At 47.4% G+C, this 26,428-nt stretch overlaps 1 protein-coding gene across 1 annotated transcript; it reads left to right on the top strand.

The window, feature by feature from the left end:
- Window positions 1–2,309: 2,309 nt before the first annotated feature.
- Window positions 2,310–18,034, top strand: LOC144178586 (brain-specific serine protease 4-like). Its single transcript, XM_077706543.1, has 8 exons — window positions 2,310–2,509; window positions 4,481–4,613; window positions 8,067–8,310; window positions 10,074–10,507; window positions 11,504–11,666; window positions 13,857–14,137; window positions 15,113–15,270; window positions 17,163–18,034. Exons 2-8 carry the CDS (start codon window positions 4,511–4,513, stop codon window positions 17,316–17,318), a joined length of 1,539 nt encoding a protein of 512 aa, XP_077562669.1. The 5' UTR covers window positions 2,310–2,509; window positions 4,481–4,510; the 3' UTR covers window positions 17,319–18,034.
- The last annotated feature ends 8,394 nt before the right edge of the window (window positions 18,035–26,428 follow it).

Here is a 26,428-nt window from a genome sequence, read left to right as displayed (position 1 = left end):
GCAAGAAGACCCTGCGTGCAGAGGTGCACCCTTTACAGACCAACGTTTCGTTGTACTAGCTTCATTTCAGGTGACGGATATGACGTAAGTGAAATGTTCGTGAATCCCGGAATAAAACACTGTCGTGTTAAAATAATGTTGTTATGAGGCCACTCACCTCTTGAGATGGAGACTCCAGGGGCCCTTACACCTAATGGGGTCTCAGAGGTCGCAAGAGTCAAGTTGATGCACCGCTGCAAATTGCCCCAAGATCTCGACTACCAGGTGCTAAGGCCTGTAGTTCGATGCGGGCAGACCGTAAAGGCGAATGTGGGTCGAATTTGTCTTCGAAACTAAAAAGGGCCCAACAGCACTCCAAACAATGGCGCATCTCGGCGAAGATATGCCCTTCCTCAGCGTGTGGGAGGTTCCCGCATTTTTCTTCGTGTATATTTTTTATATTATGCGATGGGGTGGCGACCAATTTCTTCAATATTGTAATATCGGTGCTGTGTCATGTAGAAATCAAAGAACGTCAGTATGATGCCCGTTGAATACTTAGGCATGGTCGACCAAAACGTTGCATGAAGATGACGGGCCAAAGAGCAAAAAAAAAAAAAAAATGCCACGCCTCCCCTCCAGGACAGCTGGACTGCAGTTAATTCCGAAGGCTATAAATACTCCCTCTTATTCTCCTTCCTACGCTCCTTTCTCTGGCTCTCTATTCTATGTGTATCTCTATCTCAATCTATGTTTATTTAGGCCTCCAGCTTTTTTTTTTGTGTTTCGTCAGTTCAAATTTGGTTTTTCGCGCCTTGGCTACAATCGGGGTCCTGTGTCACCCCCATGCGCGTAGCGAAGGGTGGCGTTTCGGTGTCAAAACACCCCCAAAATTTTATGAGGGCTGCATCCTATCCCCTCATTTCGGCCTTTTTTTCCTATGATATTTACACACAAAGTGCAGACACTCTAAAAGAAGGGTGTCGGTTTGTTGAGAAAAATGGCGTTTCATTTTCATTTTTTCATTTTTATTTCCTTAAGGACCCCACTGGGGGGTATTACATAAGGGGTGGATATACAGAAAAATACACATTTGAACGCATTAGTTCTATGAACACAGGTGACTACTGACATTTGCTATGAAATTTAATGGGCAGGTGGTTGAAACAATGGAGCAGGGAAGGTCGTTCCAATCTTTGGCTGCACGGGGAAAAAAAGAAGCGGAAAAGGTGACAGTTCTGGTACGATAACGGGACACTTGAAGTGGATGGCCGGTGCGGTGTGAAATGTATGTCGGGGGAAGGATGTAGGGGGCTACATTTAGTGAAGAATGAAAAATTTTGTGAAAGAGGGAAAGGGTGGCGATACGGCGGCGGACAGAAAGTGGTGATAAGCCAGATTGTGCTTTCAAGGATGAAACGCTAATGTTGTACGAGTACAGGGAATGAATAAATCGGGCGGCACGATTTTGGATAGATTCAAGATCATTTATGAGATATGTTTGGGGCGGGTTCCATAATGGCGGAGGCATATTCAAGTTTTGATCTGATGAGGGACTGGTAAGCGAGCAACTTTACGTGAGGGGGCGCATGGCGTAGGTGACGTTTTAGGAAGCCAAGTGTTTTGTTTGCGGATGAAATGACGTTAGTAATATGCGCATTCCAAGTAAGATCGCAAGACAATGTGACACCTAGATATTTGTAGGATGATTGTGACTGTACAGTGACGTTCGCGATGTGATATGAAAGCGTTTGCTACAAATAGTACAAACAATACAAACCACTTCAACTTTATTAAAGCTTAAAAATATAAAAATGACTAACTGATGTTTGAAGGCAGGCTCTTTTTTTATTTAATCGCAACCTGCAACCCCTGCAAAGATTATGCAATCAATCAATCAATCAATCAATCAATCAATCAATCAATCAATCAATCAATCAATCAATCAATCAATCAATCAATCAATCAATCAATCAATACATCAATCAATCAATCAATACATCAATCAATCAATCAATCAATCAATCAATCAATCAATACCCATTCTTTGTGCCCAGCAGCCACGTTTACAGTAACCTCGGCTACTTTAAGGAACTTATTTCGTTGCCCCTTTTATAGCATTCAAAATCAGTAATTTTGGTTCATTTGAGAGTGCCTTCTTGCTTCTTCCATCATTTAGATTCAACGCACCTACGCCAGGGTTCGCTATTGTCGTAGACGTGCCGCCAAAACTGTACCTAGCGTAATCAGCGTAAAAAAAGTTGCACAATCTTTCTCAAAGTTTCTGCGCACCGAAAAAAATATATATACATGCGCAGTCCGGCAGTGAGCAGATGGAAAGCTGAGAGACGGGGCAGGGCAGTGACGTGGCGCATCAGTCGAGGGATTCAAAATCCGCCCCCTTTAGTCCAACGGACAGCAGTTGATTGCTATTGCGTTCTCGGCGGTCGTAGGGGTGGGTGGTCGGGTGCCAGCTAAAGCAGTGCAGCGAAACGAATGCTTGTGCAGTTCGTGCATATGTGGGAGTAAGGTAAGTTTCTTCAATTTTGCTTTCAATGGTTCGATAATCATCTGCTCATACAGCAGGGCTGCTGTAAGTTTAAGTGGTTCAAGCATGACAAATATTAGGTTGCCGAAAAGATGGACACTAACGGCCACTACCAGTGCAAACCGCACTGTCCTTTTTGCTAACGTTAAGAAAGCCAGTGCCGCAGTAGTGCTCCTTGCGCGCTTCCACTGAACCGAAATGTAAATTGAAAAGGGGAAATCGAAATGTTTTCGTCGTCCTAGCCATCCCTATCATTGCGTCGTAATTACACTGGTAGGCAATTAAAGCCAGAAAACAAATGATTACTGGTCCTTAATTACGCAGCAGTGATAACTTTCCGGCGTATTAAGAGAGCAAGAAAAACTTAATAGTGGAAAAATAACTAAAGACGCTATCGCACATTTGGCCGGGATGAGCTTCGTATGACAGCAATTGGCGCTCACCGCTACGTTTTCCACATACGTGGGAGGCGCCGTCTTCATCACTTTTTTGGGGTGCCTTGAATGGGTCGACTCGTAATTGCGTTCTCGCACCAATTGCGCACACGTGATTACGCTAGCTGCCTACCACCCGTGCAGTTGGGCCACTTTCAAAGAGAACGTCATGGTTGAGAGCGCTAACAATAACTGGTTTAAGGGGGCGACGTTGTAGGTTCTTTCGCTGTCACAATGCACAGTCGCGGAGCTGATCTAACCGCAGGCCGTACGCCCCATCAATCTTAAACCACGCGGACTTCTCATGGTAAAGGGGCGACATCGCATCGAGGTGCTCCTGAAACTTCCGCGAAGGTTTGAACGAACCGCGCCGATTACAGGCTAAAAAAAAAAGAACCCTCCTAGTCTTGCTGGTATATGCATAGCGCACGCTAAACACAAACACAAGCCTCTCTCAAGGAAGTGTAGTCCGGAAGACCCGCAAAGTGGGGTATTTACAGCGGTGTGACACGGGAGCAGGCCGGCGGAATTCGTAGGGCGGTGGGCATGCCCGCCTGGGAGTGTAACCTTGTCTAAAAACAGCATCAGCCGCAACCTTCTCGACCCTCTTCCATCGCATACGAACGTGCGGGGATCGGCGATGAGCCGTCGGAGCACCAGCTTCCCGCTACGTGATTCTTTCCCTTCGCCCTACGTGATCGAGGCGTCACTTCAATATTTTCCATTTGTGCGTCTGCCTGAAAACCGCGTGCTACGAGTATACGTAGCCGAATGAGTGAAAAACAAAATTTCACACTGTAGAAGATGCGACAAGTGGAACACCTGTTTTTATTTTCCTTCCATTCGTTTTTACTTATTTCCCGCCTGACTCACGGGGTCAAACGGCAAGTCACGGCGCCGCTTGGATTCACGAGCGCGGAACTGATTCCGCCTGTCGTCCAGGAACATCGCCGCTGCGTCGTGTCGCGCCCGTGGTTCCGCATGCCCGCCAGAAAGTGACAGTCAACGACCCGGTGGCGGCAGCGTCGGCGTCCACGCGCGAACAGCAGCGCGCCTCCATTCGGAATCCGCTCTCGCCGGCATGACGCCTCGTCGTCCTCCGAGAGGGAGGGGAGCGGGCAAACACGACCGCTGAACGGTCCACTGGCTTTGTAGATCGGTCCCGCGGATACGCGTCTATTGAAAGCGACTCCCTTTCAAATGCGCTTCGCGCGTAATTGGATTGTGTTTAGAGGGGAGAGGAGGCCGAGAGCCGCTCTGATGAAACGCTCTGGTCACATTTCTACGCGTCGAAACAACACAAAAAAGGGGTGGGGGGACAGGCACAGAGGAAGGAAGCCGGGCATGGTTGGTTGCGTGGGCGGCCCACCGTCGAATGTCGGCTGGGATGGATGCCCAATGCGTGCCGGTGACGCGCCGTGCGTTGTCACTTGGTGGCTGGGTCGATTGATGTGATGATGGCGGGCCTGTCGTGCCCGTAGGATCGGCCGCGTCTTGCCACTCATGACGCTTATCGCAGGACTGCTGTCGCCCGGCAACTGGTTGCACGATGAACCTCCGAGCATTATGCCTGACCACGATTGTGCACGCCGCTTCCCTAGCCAGAGGCTACACCATCAACATCACCATCAACGCAGTTGACAGTCAACCACGTGAGTAACCACAGACCCTGCGTCTTCTTGGACATCTAGCCGTTAAGTACTGTCGGTAATCCGCCGTGCGAAGTTAAGTGGTCACTTAGGCGAGGCGTGATACGTATTACGATGAGGCACTCTTTAGGTTGCCATGAAGTGAAGACGTTGCGAAAGGCCGATTTTTGTTTCTGTGTATGTGTGAAAGCAAACCTCGTAACTCCTGGTGCTTGCCATGCCTGCATTCGGAGCCCCTTAATAGTAGTGCAAGGGCTTGATGTAAATGAATCGCAATGTATAGATGCTTGACGCACCCCAAGTACTGCTTCTTGGGACCGGTGCAAGTGTGCAGGGTGTGAACGACACAATAGCTTTGGTCCCGTGGCGGTACACACGGTGTAATTTTATGTGGAGCCTACAGCGCTTCTTGGTTGGCACAAAATACAACCCGGCAATGCTTGAGAAACGCAAGCCTTTTAAGGCTTTCTCCCTGATGAGTGTCATGAACACTAAAAGGGGCTTTTCCCGCTCCAATCGCTTCATCTTATCGTGTTACTCGTCTAACCTCTCTACCGTACAGTTAAATATATTCCCACTAACATTTTTTTTTTCAAATTTTGTTTAGGCACAATAATTTGTCTGAAGGTATGTTTGGAGCCACGGTATGCTTTTATTTTATAGTTTCAATTTTGGTAACGTTAGCAGACTCCCGCTCTCTTCAGTGTTGTTTGGCAGTCGCTATGAACAGCAAAAATATAGCCTCTGTTTATTTTTCTGTCCTCAACTGTTGTTCCCGCATACAAGGGATCAGTGTGGCGCCATGCGTCTGGGTTTATTTTGAAGAGCTGGATGTTTGTTACAGTTTTAAGGCGAAGCTGTAGCTCGTAGTCAGATTCGGCAGGAAGCACATTAAAACGCAAACAGTTCTCCGTATCTCGAGAATCGAATCAATGAAGCGTGCCTTTGAAAAATAGGTTACAATGTTATTTGTGAAACCCACTTTTGAGCTACAGCCGCAGCGTTAACAAATAAAATAATTGAAGGAACATAAATGTTCTCATTTTTATTGTATCTTGTATGCAGCGTCAATGAAGTTTCTTAAAATCTTCTCCGAGAGAACCTAAAGCGGTAAAAATCAAAGCCTTGTTTCACGTCTGCTTTAAGATTGAACAATGTTTGCAAAAAATTCCGGTTACGAAGTAGAAATACAATATACCTTAGAGTTAGATGACAATATTGAATGTCTTTAAATAAAATAAATTGAACATTGATTTTATAATTGATGTGGTGCACTAAAATGCAACCAAGAAATTTCAAAATTTATTTACTTCTTAGGTTTGCTTTTAGCGTACTTGCACAATTTTAGGAGTCGCTTTATGCGATATGTATTTTGTTACTCTAGATTCCAAACATAGGGGAATACGGTCACAACCAAGGCGTTTTTCTAATCGCAAGGATCAGAAAAAGTGCAGGAGAGGATTTCGAGTTACCGGTCGTTTGAAATATTAGTACAGTAACTTAGAAAGCATTCATTGCATATTCCAGAGTAGCGCTTTCGTGCTTCATTAGATTCCAGCCTTCTTCCTTATATACAGCTGATTCTAATCGAATTACTTCACAGATTACCTAGAACTTTTCCTGAATAGCGTTACCTATGGCCCGGCAGAATTTGTTACAGCTAAAGCTTGCTCTTCTCCGTGCTTCGCGCGAAATCCTTCCAGGCTCGTCAAATTTAACGTCATTGGCACCAAAGACCAGACCGGTGGAAGCACTTTAAAACTTTCTTGACTACACTGACATTAAACTTGCGGTGGCTATTCTTCATATCCCTACAGCGTGCGCTTTTGGAAATCGCCTGCATTTAAAGCTGACTCACGCTCCTTCAAAAATAATGGGCAAGAGCAATTGCAGCTCAGTAAGCTTCAAACAGCTAAAACGTGCCCTTGTAATACCAAGTCCACCACTGTCCCTGAGCGTGTTATTCAAGCAACGGCAACTTTAAATCTCACAGGACACTCCTGCATGCCACAGGCAGCACGCATGGGCCTGACTAACGCAGTCTTGGGCAGTAACTAGTTACGAGTGACGCGTTACCGGTAACTAGTGACTTTTTTTCAGTAACGTGTAACTGTAACTAGTTACTTTTAAGTTGGAACTTGTAACTAACTGTTACTTTTTTACACAGTAACTGTGACAGGAAATACCGTTACAGTCTCTTTTTTATAGAAAACTATCTAATAGCAACACTCGTTAAAGGCATACGTACAGTTAGCGCTTCTACTTTTCTGAATTTTTCTCTGCAATTTCACCTTTACGCAACACGGATCCCCTCGCACTTTAGGAGACGAGATCGTTAAGAGGATACATTATCTTTCCTGCAGAAGACAGAGGTCGGTCTTAGAAGTGGTATCTCAAACTAATCCGCCATCTTGAGCGAGCAGGAACAAGAGAAAAAAAGCGGAAATTAGGCCTCCGAAAAGAGGGAAGCTCTCGGATGTCAGCTTTGAGAAACAATTTGTTCTAAGTTGCAATGAGTTTTGTAAATAGTCCCCGACACCAAAAGTGCATAAAAGAAAAGTTCATGCATCAGTACGAGGCATACACAACGATTGTTAGCGTTATGCTTGAGTGCATCCTTAGGTTCCCTTTGTTTAGGGTTTTACCCCGTGCAGTTTTGACTACCCGCACGCCTTCGTACGTCTATGCTAAAAAAAAAACTCTATCATTTAGTCCGTTATCCATTACTTACATTCATTATTTACTAGCATGACTACAACGAAGTCCAGTGTCGACATGCTCTTATTAGACTCTCAATTTATCGACTCTGCTTATTTTCTATACTGTACCATCATAATGAACTACGCCATGAATCATTTCCCTCTCCGTCATATCTTTCCCATCGCATTGGTCACGCTCATAAAGTAAGTCTCAATACATGTTTTACCAAAACGTTCGCGCTATCATTTATACCCCATACATGACGAGACTAAAACCGCCTTTTCAGACGTATCCATTACTGATAACCTTTTTTTTTTTTCACGATGCTCCAGCTAACATTGTGTAAGGTGAATTTATCTTCGTATGAAAAACTGACTGCTTTATTGTGTTTGTATTGATTAGGTGCTTCACTGTGCTTGTATTCTAAATTTTTAAACATTCCCCTTTGTAATGCCTTCTGGCCCTGAGGGTAAATATATAAAAATACAGTAACGGAAAAGTAACGACGTTACTTTTTCACAGTAACTGTAACTGTAAGAAGTTACTTTTAAAAAATATGTAACTGTAACAAGGTTACTCTTTTGGCTTCTGGAACTGTAACTCTAACACTGTTACTTTTTACGGATAACGTGCCTATGACTGGCCTAACGCATGCGCTTTACTCTTTGCTTTGCAAGAAGCTATGCCGCCTTTCCAACGACCAAAGTGTGTTCTGGCTTCTGTGTGGTGTCGCTATTTCGTTTTTTTTCGTTCCAGGTTTCGTAGACTCTTATCACTCAGCGCCATTTGCATACCGTCCAATGCACCCCTTGTGGCGGCCAAAGCCCACGTCACGGCCGTACTACCACCGAGCCTATCACCGCCCGAGATCGCACAACTCATATAATTCATATCGGCCGAGGCCAAAGACTCAGTACTACTACAAGCCTCGCTACCCGCAGCCACCATATAGGCCTCTTCCAAGGCCACCACGGAGACCCTACGGGCCACCACCGTACAGGTTGACTTTACTTTCTTTCTTGAAATATCACTTGGCGGGTAGCGCCGAATTAACGCTGAGGCTGCAGTGTCCAACGTTATTGAGCAGGTGCATGCATCTTCAGCTACAGCTCTCAAGGTTCGCCCCACCTAGTGGGGCTCGAAAAGCAGGCCAGATGTTTTTATGCCCAGTTAAAGGGACAATGAAGGCGACGAGGAAGTTGGCTATTGAAAGGACACTTTCGTTCGAAAACATTTTATCCTTGATTCGGGGCCTAAAGATGCCTTAATTGCTGAGAAATCGCTCGTCAAACGCTGATAAAACGTGACTCAAACAGCACCGGCAGCGACTGTTTGCATCACAATAAACCAGGAGCAAGCGAGGTAGCGGTGATATAGCGGCGGTATAGAAGCAACGGAATACAACGCTACCACGCATCGAGCGGTTGGTCAGCTTCGATGGAATCAGTCGAGCTATCCCGAACTGCAGTTCTGGACAGCTGAGCAAAATGTCCCTTCATGGGACCCGTGATCAGTGTTGATGCTTTATTGCATTAAAACCTATTGTCCTTTTGAGGCCGAACCAATGTCGAACCAACCGCTCGTGCGTAGCTCGCACGCTTCCTCGAAAAGCGGTACCACCGCCCTAAGCGCGGGCGAGTAGCGCCATCCAGAAGCAGCCAGGAAACGTTCCGCACGCCAGACGTTTTAACCACTTCTGTGGCGGCGGCACCTGTCTTCCCGTTTTCGCTATGTTTTGCGTTATTTAAAAAGAGAGCTACGTGTAAGAGATATATTCGTGTTCTGGCTGAACTAATCTATCGATCTAAAGCGACTTGTAGTTTGAAGTTAGTGTCACTTTAAGTGTAGAAAATAGGTCCTAGCCGTTTGGTAAAGAAAAAAAAAAGGTAAACGGAAAAGTGGGTATGGGTACAACAGATCATTTTTAACGCAACGTTTTGCGAATAGAAGCACCGTGTAAAAGATGGCTGAAATGACTGCCATCAAAAGCGTTAGATGTGCTTCAGGACGGGCGTATAGGGTTTATCTTGCAGTTTGATTGACTCGTGTACATGGCTTGCACATTACATCATCACAACCCTTCCTTGTGGCCCTCTTCCAGCTTCTTCAGCGCTCCCAAAGCTACGAGCATCAGATAAATGGGCAGCCCTTCGCCGTGCTTGTGGGTAACAAGCATGACGTATTAGTATACGCTGACGTCAGTGCAGGCCATGTATACCTGCTAGAATGTTCATCTACCTTTCTCGCCAATTGGTAATGTCATGCTCCAAGCAACCGTAAAACATAGGGAGTAATAGAGGAGAGTAGCTGACAATTTGTGTACGCAATGCACTCTGTTGCGAGCAACCGCTGAAGAAGCTATGGGTCTTCTCACCTTAAAGCGAGGCTCAAGTCGCGCTACAGTCCCTTCACGTCGCTGTCAGTCTTCTAACTAAAAGTTAAAATAAATGGAAGTCGCACTAGATGAGCCCTGTCACACGACCAGTGAAACGCTATGGCTAGAACATAAGAAGTTCGTGAGCTCTTCAGGAGTTGCAGATGTGACGCGCACGTAAATAACTGGTCTGGGGAAGAGAAGGGACTGTGCAGGGCTCTTGCTCCTGATGAGGAAATAAAGCCCTCGCTTCTAGTAATACGCTATGATGGCCCGCCCCGTACAGTAATCCGCCAAGGCGGTGATAGATTGCATCTTGACCACTCTATTTTTGTAGGGAAATTGGGCGTCGCTTCCTTCACAGCGCGGTGTTCTTCGCTGTCATGCAGGCCAGCGTACGAGAGGCCGCCATTCGCGAGGCCCCTCTTCCTGGAGCCACCCGCCCCGCTGAGGCCCGCTCCTCGTCCCCATCCTCCCCCTCATCCATTGGCCATGCCAGAGCATCCCCATCCCGTCGAGACGGCGGCGACCGCCTCCATCACCACAGAGAACAGCAGCACGGTGGCGAAGCCCGCCTACCAGCCAGCGGCGTCGACGGGAGGTCTGACCAAGTTCCTTCGGCGGCCGCCCTTCATGCGGCCGGGAAGAACGGGCAGCGGGTCGGACGCCTGCTTCGGCGGCTCCCGGTGCACGTTTTTCCTGCACTGCTGGATGGCCGGCGGCTCGCTGGGCTCCTCCTGCGGACCGCTGCTCTCGTGCTGCATCACGCCCTCGGACGCGGTCATCAAGCCGCGTTTCTACGGGCCCGTCAAGAACGATCCCTGTAAGCACGGCGCATAAAGGCTTGACACTACTCTTTAAGGAGAACGGGAGGAAAGGAAGAGAAGATAATTGTAGTGAACATGGGTGGCTTCCGATAATTGTGAACAACGTAGTGGTCTCGCGCACGCGTCAACATTGCGTTAAGGGAGGGTGAGGGGGTATCAAGGGCCGCCTTCCGAACCTCCGGGGAAGAGCCGTGAGTTCACCACAAGGTACATGCGCATATTGCAAGTGGGAGCTATAGGAAAGTCTATACACGTCCACTTCGCAGTGTTCAGTTTACTGAATCCCACCATGCATGCTCTCCATCTGGCTAATACACGCGAGGAATCCGTCACATTGAAACACATTGCAATCACACGATATTCTTACGGCCCACCCGCTGCGGTGGCACAGTGGCTAAGGCGTTGCGCTGCTGAGCACGATGTCGTGGGTTTGATTCCAGGCCTTGGCGGCCGCTTTTCTGAAGGAGGCGAAAAGCAAAAACGCCCGTGTGTACGAGATTTCGGCGCACGTTAAAGATCCCCAGGTGGTCAAAATTAATCCGGAGCCCTCCACTACGGCACGCTTCATCGCCTGCGTTGCGTAGGCGCGTTAAAACCTACAATCAATCAATATTCCTAAGGCCCTCATAAATGCATTCTTAGTTGGTGACGGAGTGTTCTTCCGTTCAACGAGACGTGCTAATGCTTGTTAGTTTGTGACGAAGTGTTATCCTGTTCAAGATGGGCGATTTTATGGTTCTTTTTTGCGTAAACACCACAATCCACGCCTAAGCATCTTAGCGAACATCAAATACACCATACATCACGAGCGTAGCGATTCCACAGCGCTCGCAGCTGACGCTGCAAATTGAATTCAGCTGTCGCAAGAAGTGTGGGAGCCATCATTTGGAAAACACGTCAGCAGCGAACGCTCAACTGCCAACAATGGCGATGTTGACTGTGATGCCGCCTCCTTTCACGCAATCCTTATTCCGCCCCCCTCGTAATTGCAGACTGTGGCCGCAGCGGTGGTCGTATCAGCCGGATCGTGGGCGGCAAGGAGGCAGAGTTCGGCCAGTTCCCCTGGCAGGCCTTCATCCAGGTGGCAGGGAGCCGCTGCGGGGGAACGCTCGTCTCGAGGCAGCACGTCGTCACTGCCGGACACTGCGTTGCCAAGTTAGTATGCACGCGATAAGCGTTTTTTACGTCGCCTTTATACAGGCAGATTCATGCAGCGTGTCACGCAACCTTCCCCACTGGTCCATTACTGCCCGCTGTTTTTGCAGCTGAACTTCTGCTGGACCGGGGTGATCTTTTTTGCAGCGAAGTTGTATGTGCCTCGGTTTCCAGACATTGTGCGCGTGGATGCGTCGGCGTAGAACGGAAAATTTTCGCATTGAAGAGCTAGTGTTTTCTGTCGAGATGGCTTTCTTCGGTAACTTATACCTTGGAATGAGACATCGGAGTGTCCTGATTCTCGTACTTTTTTTTTCTCCTTTAGTCTGGATAAATTGTACGACGCAAAAGCTAGCAGCCTTTTCCTTCTTACTCTCTCTGGGAGTTGGCTATGAATTCACGGGGTGTTGCATAACCGCTGTAGCTTTCATATACTCCCAACGTTGCAAATGCTCGCAACCAGATAAAAACTTCGAATGACGGGCAACATACACACGGTTAAGGACGCTAAACTTGACTCGGTGGTTCTCGAGGGGAACACACCTTAATTTCGAAATCATTTTAGGGCGCAGCTCGTTGGTGGCCGTAACTGGACTGAGCCGCGTCGTCGTCGTAACCGCACGAACGATGGCAAGACCGAATAGCGAAAATACCATGTGAACGATAGTGAAACAAAACAAAGGATTGTCGCGAAATTGTGAGGGGAGGGCGGTTCACCGTGGCGGCGCGAGCGCTCTCCGAAAGTGTACGCTGGGGGAGGGGGGCAGTATACTGTGCCCACAAGAGACTCTCGTTTGCGCAACGCTGGCGAAAACGTTAGGGGAGCATGCGCGTGACGATGGTGTGCGTCCCCTGCCTAAGACGCGGGTCGCGGTCCCTTCCTGAGACTAGCTTTGCGCCGCCGACGCAGGGGCTCATCATCGCTGTCGCCGAGAGAACCCACGAGTGAGTGCTACCTCAGCGCACTGCTGCTGCGCCCAAATATCGCATTAGGAAGTATAGTAAGCGCCAGCCAATTTTTTTAAGCCTCACACTTCAGCACCTAATGTATGGCTAGATATTTTCCAACCGAGGGAGAGTAAGCGCGTGGATAGATAAACTATAATCTGGAAGTCGTCTGCGTTCAAGGCGAAGTAGAAAACGAAGATAGATCTTGGTTATAGCATACATAGTGCTAGTGGACGGTGCATATGGTTCTAGGTGTACTGTACACAGAGCAGTTATGCTTGTACTAACCACACGTGCGAATGTTTCGTGCCGCAGCTCTAACCGTACGCGATGCATGCCTGGCTAAAAGCGAAGAAATGTTCGTTCGTGTGGCCGTTGCATTCACCTCATCACGGTCCCGTTCCACAATAAAGGGTAGTGGCAGGTGATTAAGCTGCTCACTTTAGCGCGACCAAAACAATGAGCTCGGTTTACCCGATGAGTGACGCGCCGTTGTTCCTGTTGTGGAGTGGTATCGTCAGCTACCTCCTCACGGAGGGATGGTGACTTCACCAAGCCGAGTGAAGAGAGACTTCTTCCCTCTCCCTGAGAGCGGCAGTAAGCGCCGTCTGCTCTTGGCGTTAGTAGGCTGCAGGGGATTTAGAAGTGCGTGGGCGCGCATAATGAATGCTCCATTCACGGGTAGCTGTGCTCTATGCTCCTACACATCTTTTTGAACGGTGTGTGAGCCCTAAATCTTTCGCCGTAACGAGTTCTTATATACCTTACTGAACCTATGAGCTCACTTTTTGTGAATTGTGCTCAATTCCCGTCATGAGTGACGTGGGACAGGTGGGTCCTCCACATTTGTTGATCCTGAAAGTGTCACTTGCCATCTATATAGTTTCCTTAATACGGATACAGCAGGAAGTTGTAGTTCATTCACGGCGAGTTCTTTTTTTTTTTTTTTTTTGAACCAGTGGGTTAACTTGCCGTTTATCGGTGTTTTAGCACCGAGACACACATACAGAAGTGGACTTTTTTAATTTTCAGTTTTCGAGTGCCTACACAGTGGAAGCACTCGTCACCAGGATTGTGCGAGGTCACCGTAGTGCCGGCACGTCCACAAGAGCCGTCAGTCTCTTGCGTGACGCTAAAATAAACTAGCATAGTGCACCCATGAGCCTCCATTATCCGATTACTACACACGTGGTTGTCCGGTTGTTTGTCCTCGCACCATCCGGCGTGCTGTTGCCGCTGCAGGTACCAGTACAACCCGTCGAGTATCCGTGTGACCCTTGGCGACTACGTGCTCAACTCCGATGTGGAGAGCCTTCCGAGCGAGACGTTCGGAGTGCGGCAGATCCGCGTGCACCCGGACTTCCGGTTCACGCCCCAGGCGGACCGCTACGACGTCGCGGTGCTGGTCCTGGACCGGCCCGTCTCTTACCGGGAGAACGTGCTGCCCATCTGCCTGCCCCCCAAGGACGCCCAGTTCGTCGCCCGCGTCGCCGAAGCCGCCGGATGGGGAGCACTCGAGCCTGGCACGTCCGCTTTGCATTTTTCACGCGGAACACTATCTATGCCCAAGTCCAGGCAAACGTTCGTCCGTGCGAACGTACAGCAAATCCTCGTTATAACGAAGCGCTCGGGAAAGAAAACTGACTTCTTTATAAGCGTTACTTTGTTAAAAGCGGTACGCACGATGTGTTATCAACCTGCACACTGCAGCGAGGAATACGAAACGTTCCAAATAAAGCCATATTCCGAATAAAGCGATTTCGCTATAACAAGGATCATGTACGTTGCGTGATGGCCGTAAAGAGTAGAATCGCAACCTTGCGCATTAGGGACACTGGATGGTCATCCCGTTCCTCCTGGTCGAGTGGCGCATGAGTAGGGTGGAGTGGGAACATAATGCTTTCGAAAGGAAAGGGCTGTCTTGAGTACGGCCACTACTTCTCGTCATATATGTTCTTATCAATTCCTTTTTTGTTTACGCTCGTTCGCCTCGGCGGAATTAACACGGCAGTCTATATTGCAGACATGTATAGGATGGGGTCCAGTTCTTTGGTTGCCTAGAGCGGTTATTTCACCCGTCTTTGACAGCGTAGCCCTTCTGTCGCTGCTCAGATTTGCTTTTAACGGCGTGCAACTGTATCAGATACAGGAGCCATCAACGTTGTCAGTATATGATTTTAACAAACGAAACTGCCGACACATCATTCAGTTAGGTTTTAGACCTCGAAGCAGCTAATTTATCAAAAGGTTCATTTCAGTTCCGACTTGTGCCACGACCAGTTATCTCTAACCCATTATGTTGAAAAGTCTATTGTGAAAACAGCGATACTCAAGAAAAGCGGAGCGCAGTATTAGATCAGATCAACCATCCGTGGCAGCCCTCAACGAAGCGGAAATAACCGAAGGGGCCCAAGGTCAAACGGCAATAACCACACGTGCTACCCGTGAAGTGTACCCCGCATGGCCGGCAGCTCGAGGATGTCGTTTCTCGTTTGCAGGGTCGAAGGTTCGGCCCCGAGTTCTGCAGCACGTGCACGTTCCCGTGCTCCCCAACGAGGTGTGCGAGAGCTGGCACCGACGTCAGGGCATCAACATCCGGATACACGACGAGATGCTCTGCGCGGGATACGAGCGAGGTGGAAAGGACTCCTGCCAGGCAAGCCGAACTTCGTGCTTCCACTTCGATCCATGGTTTCGGTTATGTTGGTTATGTAACTCGAGATGGCATCAAGGGCGCCTTCCCGCGCTAGCTATGCCCGTAACGAGAACATTATGTCCGCCTCGTGTTCCTGTCGAGTCACTGACTAGACCATTGCTATGTGAATTACAATGTTATTTCAGTCACCCCGAAAGGAAGATTCAGGTTTACCCCGCACGAAAATACGCGCGTCGTTATTTAGGTGATCGGTGTTCGTGTAACCCACTATTTTCAGCATAACCCGTTCGCTTCTGTGTCTGCTCCTTTAGAATAGGCAGAATCTGAGCTAGTTGGATCATCGTGACATACTTGTCAGTCAGCCTAAATTTCACTCAGGGCACAAAAGAAAGACGAAGCACAACGCTTTTGTTCCCCCGATTTCTATTAATCACTCGGTAACCTTTTTTTACTGACAGTTTTGAAATTTCGCCAATGTTCAGGGCGGATCTGAGTGATCGTTGCGCTGATTTTTGACGTACACTGGCACCTTGCTGCAGGCGGATGCTGGCGGCCCGTTCCTTGCCTTGTTTCCCATTTAGCGCCCACTGAGGCGTGCAGGCATACAACTTCACCGGCCGTCTACACCTCGCTATGCGCTTGACTGGGCACCTGAAACGAGTGCTGCCGCGCGCGCCCTCCATCGGCTATTCCATCAACAGCGTCGAAGGCGTTCCAGCAACTATATACTTTACCGCCGAATACGCTTATGCGCCCCCCCGAACGCCTGTTATGCAGCGTAGTATAGGGCCGGTGCCCTAGCTGGTCATCATACTTCTAGGATCCCGCTTATACAACGAGCTATTTGGCCGTTCTCGCAGTTCTCGCGAAGAATGCGGCCTTCCGCGAGAAACTTGGGGATGAAAATAACAATGGGGGGAAAATGGCCTGTGGCCCGCTTATACAACCGCCGTGTGTCCGCGCGGCAAAGGAGGCTGTGGGAATTTCTGGCCTCTGAGGTGGTCGCTTTCTTCTAAGCTCTCCCAGCCCCTCCATGGTATGCGGAGCGTTCAGAGGTGGCATGTGGTGCGCGAATGACAACAGTACCACTTCCGGGTATCGGCAGCACTTGAAACAAGTGTGCGATACTGTACGTGGTCTGCAATTGTTCAAGACCTCGTCAACTTCGCTTTTGAGATGGTGTGCGCACGTCGAGAAGAAATAGGTTCGTGTTCCCTCCACGCGGTGTGGCCTAGTTTCAAGAGTAACAGTTCCCGGGTACTTTCCCAAGCGTTACGCAATATTACCACCTATAACATCCCTGTTGTCACTGATAAATGGTGCTCTTATGCTTGCAGAGCTTTCCCAGCAGCTTTCAATTTGCCTTTTACAAAGGTCATTGCTCCGTTTTTTGCTATTTGATTAATCACACAGCTCCATCTCGATGAACAATAGACCAGTATTGTTTATGTACCAGACGACACAGGTGCGTAATTATCGGTTATTTCGGAGTCAAAAATACGGAACTCCTGGAGCACTTTATCTCGGCTACCTGTGGGTTGTTGAGAATTCTTTCTCAATACTGTTCTGAATACTGGATACTGTTGGAAAATACTGTTTTGAAAATACGAAGGCAAAGTATATGCTCGGGTACAACCAGATATACAAACTTATGTTAGAAAAAAAAATGTTACAAGAGCACCTAAGCTTTATCACGAGCTGATAATGTGTTAACACAGCAAAATGGTGCTAATACTTCGGATGCTCCGCCAGTTTATTATACCACTGTTTCTTGTGCTCCGAAATGTGCTGCAGTATACATAAAGCTGGGGAAAAAATCTGGCTGATCAGAGGGAAAGAGCTTAGTAAATGCTTGTCGTTTTTGTGTGAAATTCTTTTGCTGGTCGTTCCAGGGTGACTCTGGGGGCCCATTGATGATGAACGACTACGGCGTCTACTACCTAATCGGCATTGTGTCGGCGGGCTACTCGTGCGCCAAGAACTACCAGCCCGGCATATACCACAGGGTCAGCAGCTCGTCCGACTGGATATCGTCCAACATCCATTAGGCCGGCCACCCGAAGGAGGGAAAGACGGATTTCACTCACTTCGTGGGCGCCACCTGCCGGCCAAAGGGGCCTGCTGCTGTGCTTGCGGCCATAACCGTTGAGCGGGATCGGAACGATCAAGGCGGTGAACTTGTGGACCGAGATATGCCCCGCGTTCGAAACGGAAAGACTGTATCGGTGTGCGGGCCGGTGGTGCATCATGCGTGCGTGTTTTTTTTTCCTTCTTGCGCAGAAACATTGCGTGTGCGGCGCTGGTTAGCCGATAAGACGTGAGGGGGGTAGCCGCATCTGCCGTGTGATCTTCCGGACCTTCCTCCTGTGCGCCCAGCGTTCGAGGAAAGTCCACGTTGTTTTGTTTTTTGAGCTGTTTTAAGTTTCTCGCTAATGTTGTTTACTTCTTTTAGGACGAATTTATCGGGAGCATACCTCACGGTTTTGTCATTTTCAAGCAGTTTTGTACTAAAAACAAGCACGAGAGGCTCACAATGACAGCGGCTCTTCCTCGGCAAAACTCCGTGAAGGTCTCCGAAACTTCGTTTTTGTTTTAAACTGAAAAAAAAAAAATGGGCCGAAAATTGATGCTGTTTTAAATGCTGGCCAGGCAGCATCGCGCCTTTGCTTCCGTCAAATGGCTTTTCTTTTTTTCGAAGCAGTTCACGGTTTTACAACAATGCGTGCTTTTCATGCATTAGTCGAATAAAATGTTTACAAACATGTGTCATGCTCCATTTTAATAACTTCCGGGACTCGAAGTATTCAGTATTGTTGGTGCTCAAAAGTAATTTTCAGCTGATATAAATTGCATTTATTATGCCGTAACCAGTCAGTTTTCAGTGTGCCGCAAGGCAACATGACGCATATTCGTTTCAAGAAGTTTACGTTCGTAACTGAGACGGGACGCTATTCCAATACGACTGATCATCGGCTGAACATCATATGCATCATTTAGCAGAACCCAGCTAGATCTTTTCTGGACTGTCGCGAACATGCAGATTATTTCTGCAACCTCTTTCTTTGGTTTTCTCGTGCATGCAACATATGAGGGTGTAGAGGCAATTTTTATTGAAAAGTGGTGCACTTTTTTACCGGCCGTACATGCACACAGCAAAAGCAGGTAAATCTAACGACTGTAGCAACATATGCGGTGTAAACATGTGCCTACTGTCGTGGTTGGATGCTTACACGAACATCAAAGCAAGCTTTTTGAAGCGCTGAATTTTCTCGATAGGTATTTCTTTTTTGCTTCTCACAATAGCTCTTACTGAGGCTTTGCCGGGAAAAAAATTATACTGGCCGGGTGGGGGTGCGTTATAATCGGAGAAGCCAAACTGAGATGTACAACATGAACTGGGCGTTACCGGTTCGCTGCATCATAAGCACACCCGTATATCTGTTCTGTCCCAGCCTGTTACACCTGTTTCGACCACACTTACATGCCATGAAACATAAGAACGATACCAGTCTTGAGGGCATGCACTCAACTTTCATCAAAATAACTGTTTAAGGAACTACTAATGATGGTGCGAACATGTCAGTATTTTTTTTTTTTTTTTGTCAATAACACTAAATTCGGAGTTCTCGGACGAGGTGGGGTTCGGATACCCAGAATATGCGCCAATGACACGGAAGGGGCATCTTGTTGCTTTCGCAAATACGCCCTACACAGTAGCTACTGATGAGCGGTAGGCTGCGCACATATCAGCTACAAATTTCGTTTGTACCCGCCGCTGTGGATCAGTGGCTAAGGCGTTGTGCTGCACAGCACCGTGGACGTGGGTTCGATTCCCGACCACGGCGGCCGCTTTTCTGGTGGAGGCGTCGGCGTCAGCGTGTAGCGCCTTCGTGTTAAACCCCTAGACAATCAACAAATCTCATTTGTATGAAGGTGAAGCATGGTCGGCATAGCCTCAAATGCATCGATGAGGACAGCACCGGGAGGTAGGGAAGTGCGAGAATGGAGTATTACTGCCAAGTTTTATATGGCTCGGCGAAATAAAAATCCGGCGCTCCCTTCGTATGCAGAAAACTCTTCCGGCGCAGCGTCATGTGCATGCGCGAAAAAAACAGGAACAGGTTGTAGAAGGTTTAGAAGTAAGGGGGAAGAAATTGACTGGGTTTATAGGTAATGTAGCTATACTTTCGCATCTACCGAAACAAGCAAGTGGGAACGACAACCCGGAGGGAGCGAAAAATATTCTCTCTCGCAATAGACCGTGCGCGCAGCAGTGTCAACGCAGCTGCGCTGGACATCCTTCTTCGCAAATGACATTTTTTTTAACAGCGGAGCTGGTGTTGCTGGCCGTAATGTGTACGGCATCACCAGAAAACACCGGGTCATAGTTACTCCCACCGTGTACTGCGCGCGGGAACACGCGCTTTACGAGAAGCGCCCGGCGTCGTCCAGGATTGCGCGTGGCGCTCGCAAAAAATATCAAAACAGTTAACGTGCGTCCATGCCTCAAGGGGGGAGCACGAGAAAGCTGCGCTACAGACGCCCAGTTTGTGAAGCTGGTTGTCGCCGGTTCTAGCGCGTGCTGAAACGTACCACTTTGGGAGAAATGTGAAAGCCTGCGGACAAAACGACCTGGGCCCGCCAGTCATGCATAAGGAAGACGACGATATAGATGGACATGACGATGACTACTACTACCCCAGAGAAAAGCGACGACGGAACATGTAAATAAACGATTTCAAACCTAATGCAATGCGTGGTGGTTTGTGCTTCAGTGCTCACGTAGAAAGAAATACTGCAGCTTCACTATGGTTCAAGCCTGCCGCGTCACTTAGTGCAAGCTTCGCCAGTTTTTTTTTTCTTTCAGGCACACTTTAAAACTCGGCTGCCCTCCACGAACACGAAAATGTTTTTCAAGTGAAATCCTGTATCAACATATCAACTGAGAAACGCGCCGCCTGATTTCCTGGATTCTGATGCGTTTAGAGCGCCCCTGCCAATGACATCGTCGTTCCGCCTTCCACATAGTAATTTATGCGAAAAAAGGATAAATATTCTCAGGACTACATTACATTGATACAAACTTGGGACAGAAAACCTCACCAAATTGTATCCTCAGCAGTTTTTCTTACTTCAGGGACATGAGCAGTGATGTGTAAGAAATCATAACGGGCCGTTGTAGATCCATGGCTAAAGTTGCGCTTTACTGGGCACGATGTCTCAGGAAGATCTGGGCCTCATTTAAACGTATAGGACTTAAAAACCTCAGTTTAGGCAAGGGCTAGATGACCCATTAGGTTACATCCACGTGCGTTTTTTTTTAAATTAACGTGAGACATGCTAAAAGGTTAAACGTAGTGCAAGGCTCCGTATGGTTAAATGAGTGCACACTCCGATAAATATGTGCCGACTGGCATTTTAGAGCTGTGATTCTCAATCATGAATGTGCGGTGCACCCCTTCTGGGTTTGCAAAAGTGATGGGGGACACACCGGTAAACTGCATTGATCCGTGTCTTAATGTCAAAGAATTTCAACTGGCAAATAAAGCCGCCCGTGCACCAGTTCAGGGCCTACCGTTTACATCTGACTGTTTTGTGGATGCATGCCATATTGTCAACAAATTCGCCCTTGCAGATAAAGTCGCCGATACCATCACCTGTTATATGCCTGCCTACTGGAAGTCTGGCTTTCTTGCACAGCTGCCGCGCTGTGCAAAAAGCCGGCAACGCACATGTGTTACGCGGAGAAGTCAACCCTACATCTCACGGAGCAAAGCCGCATTTTGGCAAAGGTTTGGAAAAAAGGACCAAAAATATAGGAGAGGGAGGGCAGAGAAAAATTAACAGGAGAGTTTCAAAGACCCCTTAAGTGCTCTTCAGACCTTATCTGTCGAAAAATTTACGGGATAATAAGGTGTCAGCGAATCCGGAAGAAACGGAAAGCTCATATGTGTTCAGAAAAAGAAGTGTTATGGAGCCAAAGAAATGGTAATGCCCTTTCGACTCAACTAAAGCCAGTTAGAACTCTCCGTACCCAATCGACGTGAATCGCACAATTTCACAGAGCATCGCCAGAACGCTTAAAAATCGCTGCGTCCAAAAGTGGAGCGTCCGAAAGCGGAGCGAAATTATTGAATAAACATCGTTCATTCCTTCTTGCTGTGACTTTAACGAGAAGCTGATACACTGGAGGACGCGTTTATTATTATTTATTACAATGCAGCCTACCCAAAAAGAAGGAAAGACGTTGTTGAAAAGGCTTGGTTTTTGCTGATAAACCCCCTCATTAAAGTTTCTACAAGCTCTGTGGGCCGTCCGGGTATTTTGCCAAGAATCTCTATGCCAGGGAAGATGAATTTTTGTTTCCGCTCGCCTCAGGACAAGCAGACGCGATATAATATCCTTGAGGGCGTCTTAATCCCGGAATTATATTTCGGCTTATCAAACGAACCATTCCCGTAAAACGCTTGAGTATTTCCCGCGACATCAATGCTAACAGGGACGGCTTGTATACAGTGTCGGGATACTTGAGCGACCACGGTGTCAGTCACTGTGTGCGGTACGACGTGCACAAGCGTAGCGCAACAGGTGTGCCGTGCAGTATATATCAGTGTTGCACTGGACTATGTAAGTGCGTTGTCATTGTGTATTGTCGAGTCCTAAGTGTCCGAGCGAACGCAGCTTCCAAACGCATTGCTAGAAACTTTAGTAGCGAAGAATAAAATAACAGCTCTATATCACACGTTGGCTTCTCAGTGCTGCTGGCCCGTAGCAGGCACGTATGCAGGCCGGCTCCACCAACTTCTGCCACATCAGAAATATTCGCAATCTCGTAAATCGCAGATATAATGCATCCGCGGCAGGCACTGCCCATGCCGCACATAGATATTGATCTCCGTCGCGTACAACAGGTAAATATAACCTTGAATGCGGCCGACGTAGCAGCGACAATGGGATGCCAGCAGGAACGACCAGCGGTTATTTTTGAAACGTGTCGCTAGAGGGCGCCCAGTGGTATCATCAAGAAAGCCATTTTTAAGAAAAGAACGCGAAGAAGGGGGAGAAAAATGACGGACTCAGCGCAAAAGTTAGTGCCTGTCGTCTCTGTCTTCTTGCTGTTTTCTTCAGGATGATCGACCCCGACAATCAACTTCGCAGAAGGCAACAAAAGCCCTTATGTGTTTTCTGAAGGACACACGCTTGGATGAAATACTATAGTGCCCACAAAGGGACTAAAGTGTGTGCACGGCCCCGCTCCTATCCCCTCTTTTTCGCCTGCCCTCTCTTTCATCCCCTGAACACCCCTTCCCCTATGTCGAGTAGAAATCCGGGCTCTAAGCCTGGATAACCTCTCGGCCTTCCTGTTCGTTTTTCTCCTCCTCCCCCTCCTTCATAATTTTCGATTCAGCTAACTAGCTCAATTTCAAATATTTGGTAATTAGTTGCCGGCCAAAAAATTCTTTCTCGATGCTCAGCTACTTTAGTAAAAAATCGCCGGGTAAAAAGCTCTCAGCGGCTCGTGCCTCGAGCACCTGTGCGTTAACGTTAACAGTTGAAGTAACTCACGTGTCTCTGTGGCGGCTTCAAATTTGTCGGTAGGCGGCATAGCTAGAGCACGCCTCCGATGCAGCGGAAATTCACGAGGAACGAAGCCGGATTAACGAACTCGGAACAAGGGACCTTTTCGATCTGTCCAGCACTTCCTCCAAGCATTAGCAATTCTCCAGTGCTGGCGCAGCCGAGGAGTAAAACCAACACTTTTCGCCTACGCCGCCTCCTTTTTTTCTCTCGTTGGCCCCCTCCCCCCTCTCTTAAAACGCATGGAAAGCTGTGAACTCCTTGTGTACCGTCGACCATGCCGTTGACAAACCGTCGAGAAAAGTACAGGTGTAGCGGGCTGCATTCCCAATTCGAAAATGCGTGTGCTGCACTCATCCTGAAGTAGCCCGCCACGTGCCACCAATACCGGAAGAATTCTGAAGAAAAAAAAGGCTCCAAGAGAAAAATAAGTGGGCTTCTTGAGAGTCCAAAACCATTTTAGACCTCCTGTAAGCCGTGCACGGACTGCCATCTTACGCCTGTATGCCACCTTTCCTCCCATAGAGAGCCGCATCTTGTACCTGAACCTCCCCCTAGGTGGAGCCACAAACCTTGTTTGGTATGGCTGGGCTGTTGACTTCAAACGTTGGGCGCGAGGGCGCACGACGGAACCAACTGTAGCTTTGGAGGACACGGAGGCAAGGGAAAATGGAAACTCCCAGGTAGAGGCAACACATGACTTATTTCAACTTCACAACTGCTGGTCTTTAAGTGGTAATAGCAACTATGGAGAGAAAGACCCTGTAAATGAACTAAAAATGAGAAGGCTATAATTAATAACTGCTGCAGTCGACGTATACGCACTTATTTTCAACAAAAAGACATAAAACCTAGAAGGAAAGCACCCGCCCCTTTGTTTTACTTTTTTGCTGCATGGCAAAGTTCTTTCGCTCTCATTAAAGATGTTACAGCATCTTCAAATGGCTTCAGTTTATAAGAGAGCAGTCTCTCTCTCTCTCTCTCTCTCTCTCTCTCTCTCTCTCTCTCTCTCTCTCTCTATATATATATATATATATATATATATATATATATATATATATATATATATATATATATATATATATATATATATATATATATATATATATATATATATATATATATATATATATATATACAGAGAGAGAGAGAGAGAGAGAGAAGGAATAAGGGTTGGCAGTCAAGAGAAAAAATTCTTCATCTGTTTCTATGACCTACCGCATGCTTTCCGTGGTTTTCTTGACTGCCAACCCTTATTCTGTCTTAATTCACCAAGCCCCTCATTTCCCATTTCTGATTCGCTATATATATCCTCTACCTCCTCTAGCTCTCTCTTCTGTTTCCCTTTCAACCCGCCCCGGTGGCTCAGTGGCTAAGGCGTTGTGCTGCTGAGACCAAGGGTCGAGGGTTCAGTTCCCGGCCATGGCGGCCGCTTTTCTGATCGAGGCGAAAAGCGAAAACGCCAGTGTTACAGATTTCGCCGCACGTTGAAGATCCCCAGGTGGTCAAAATTAATCCGGAGCCCTCCACTATACGGTGCGCCTCATCGCCTGTGTTGCGTCGGCGCGTTAAACCGCATAATCAGATCAGATCTGTTTCCCTGTCCTATTTCCCCTCTCTATCTCCACCTCTCTCTCTCTCACCCTTGGTGGGAAGTACACTTTCCTCCGGAACACTTTCTGGAACACCCTCCTTCGTATCGCTTGCGGATGTAAAAAGCTTAAAGAATTGTTTTTTCCAAGCCACCACACCCCTCCCTCACTTCTCGACAGCTGTCAGTTTCAACACACGCCAGTATTCAGCTGTTTAATAGAGCGCTGTTTTCTTAAGCTTAAGCATGCCTCCTGTTGTTCCTATTCGCTTCGTAATATCTTCTCTTGTCCCTCACCAGTGACTATAAGGAGATACTGCGAGATAGCGGTAAAACTCGTCAACCATTCAGGTGGTGTTAACTTGCGATTGCAGAAAACGTTAGAAAAAAGTAGAAACGATAAAATTTCCGCCGTCCTTTGTGTATTTTGGTGCCCCTTCTTTAGTGCTGCGTTACGATTCAAAAACTGAATATTTCGCAAATATCGTCTGCCGCTGGATGCAGTTCGCGATACGCTTTTGTTCGTGAAGATTTCCTGGTTTTTCGAATATTCCGTGCTTATGCTGGCTGGATATGCACATGTATGTTTTTATTCGGACGAATAAACTTCCTATCTTATCTTATCTTACTATCATGTATCAAAATCACCATTGATTGATTGATTGACTGATTAATTAATTGATTGATTGATTGATTGATTGATTGATTGATTGATTGATTGATTGATTGATTGATTGATTGATTGATTGATTGATTGATTGATTGATTGATTGATTGATTGATTGATTGATTGATTGATTGATTGATTGCATAATCTTTCCGTAAGAGTGATTGATTGTGGGGTTAAACGCGCCGACGTAACGCAGGTGATGAGGCGCGCCGTAGTGGAAGGCTCAGGATTAATTTTGACCACCTGGGGATCTTTAACGTGCGCCGAAATCTCGCACACACGGGCATTTTTGCTTTTCGCCTCCATCAGAAAAGCGGACGCCGCGGCCGGGAATCGAACCCGCGACCGTGTGCTCAGCTTTCCATAAGTGTGACGAAATCTCACCTCACAATACACGCTAAGGCATCTATATTTCACTATTGTTTTAATTTTAGCGCTGCTATTATCAGCAGGCTTAAATTAAACTTTGTTCGTTGGAGGTGGTAGCTATCCTACGCTATATTCCCCTCTCTGCTTTTCCTCCCCCAGCATTATGCCTTCATTGCCTATACAACCTTGAAATTTAGTTTCGTAAAGGCGGATATTCCTCTAATATATGGATTTGGGTGGATACAATCACATCCCAGCACATCGTGCCGAAATGTTTGTTTCCTTACCGCAAACCACGCGTTCCCCATCACTTTCCGTTTTTTTTCACAACGCCAAAGCAATGCAGAGAAGCCAACAAGCATTTTATCGTGCATGGAGCAAGCGCATACGAGAACGAAATTTTGCCTCTGCGGAAAGTCGGGATGATTTCTTTGTACAATTGCGCAATAAAAACAAAAAAAAAATAAACAAAGCCGTAAATCTACCCGACAAGTTAATTAAGGTTGAACGAGGCGTGGTATATTTCATATTGTAGCCCACAATCCCTTTCATACCTTGTGATCGAAGAGGCATAAAAATATTAAGCACAGGGCAACGCACTGGTTAGTGCGCTCGGCACTGGATGAACAGTTTCACAATCTAGATGCACTTATTCATTCATCTGTAATTTTCAATGCCTCCTCCTGATGATGGAGTGGAAGGCATCTTACAGAAAGTGGTCATTGAAAAACAAAATGGAACCGTAAAGTCATGGTATCAGCGAGAAGCCAGAAGGGACTACCGGTCGGACTTTGTTTTAAGCATGCGAAAAAAACTCGCCTATTCCTATGCAAGTAAGCATTCACCCAGTGTATTTGTTGCCTGTTTTTTGTATATCAGATCATATTTATTACTTTATACAGCGTGAGCATATAAAATAGCGTGTGAAAAAAATGGGCATATATTACCGT

The sequence above is a fragment of the Haemaphysalis longicornis genome, unplaced genomic scaffold, assembly GCF_048455015.1.
Source record: "Haemaphysalis longicornis isolate Haplotype H1 unplaced genomic scaffold, Haemaphysalis longicornis Haplotype H1 scaffold_4, whole genome shotgun sequence".
NCBI lineage: Eukaryota > Metazoa > Arthropoda > Arachnida > Ixodida > Ixodidae > Haemaphysalis > Haemaphysalis longicornis.
This window is presented reverse-complemented; position numbering and strand designations above follow the sequence as displayed.

Coding starts and splice junctions, on each gene's coding strand:
- LOC144178586 (XM_077706543.1), top strand. CDS start 4,511: ATGAACCTCCGAGCATTATGCCTGACCACGATTGTGCACGCCGCTTCC. Junction 10,508..11,503: donor GCCCGTCAAGAACGATCCCT/GTAAGCACGGCG, acceptor TCGTAATTGCAG/ACTGTGGCCGCAGCGGTGGT. Junction 14,138..15,112: donor ATGGGGAGCACTCGAGCCTG/GCACGTCCGCTT, acceptor TCTCGTTTGCAG/GGTCGAAGGTTCGGCCCCGA.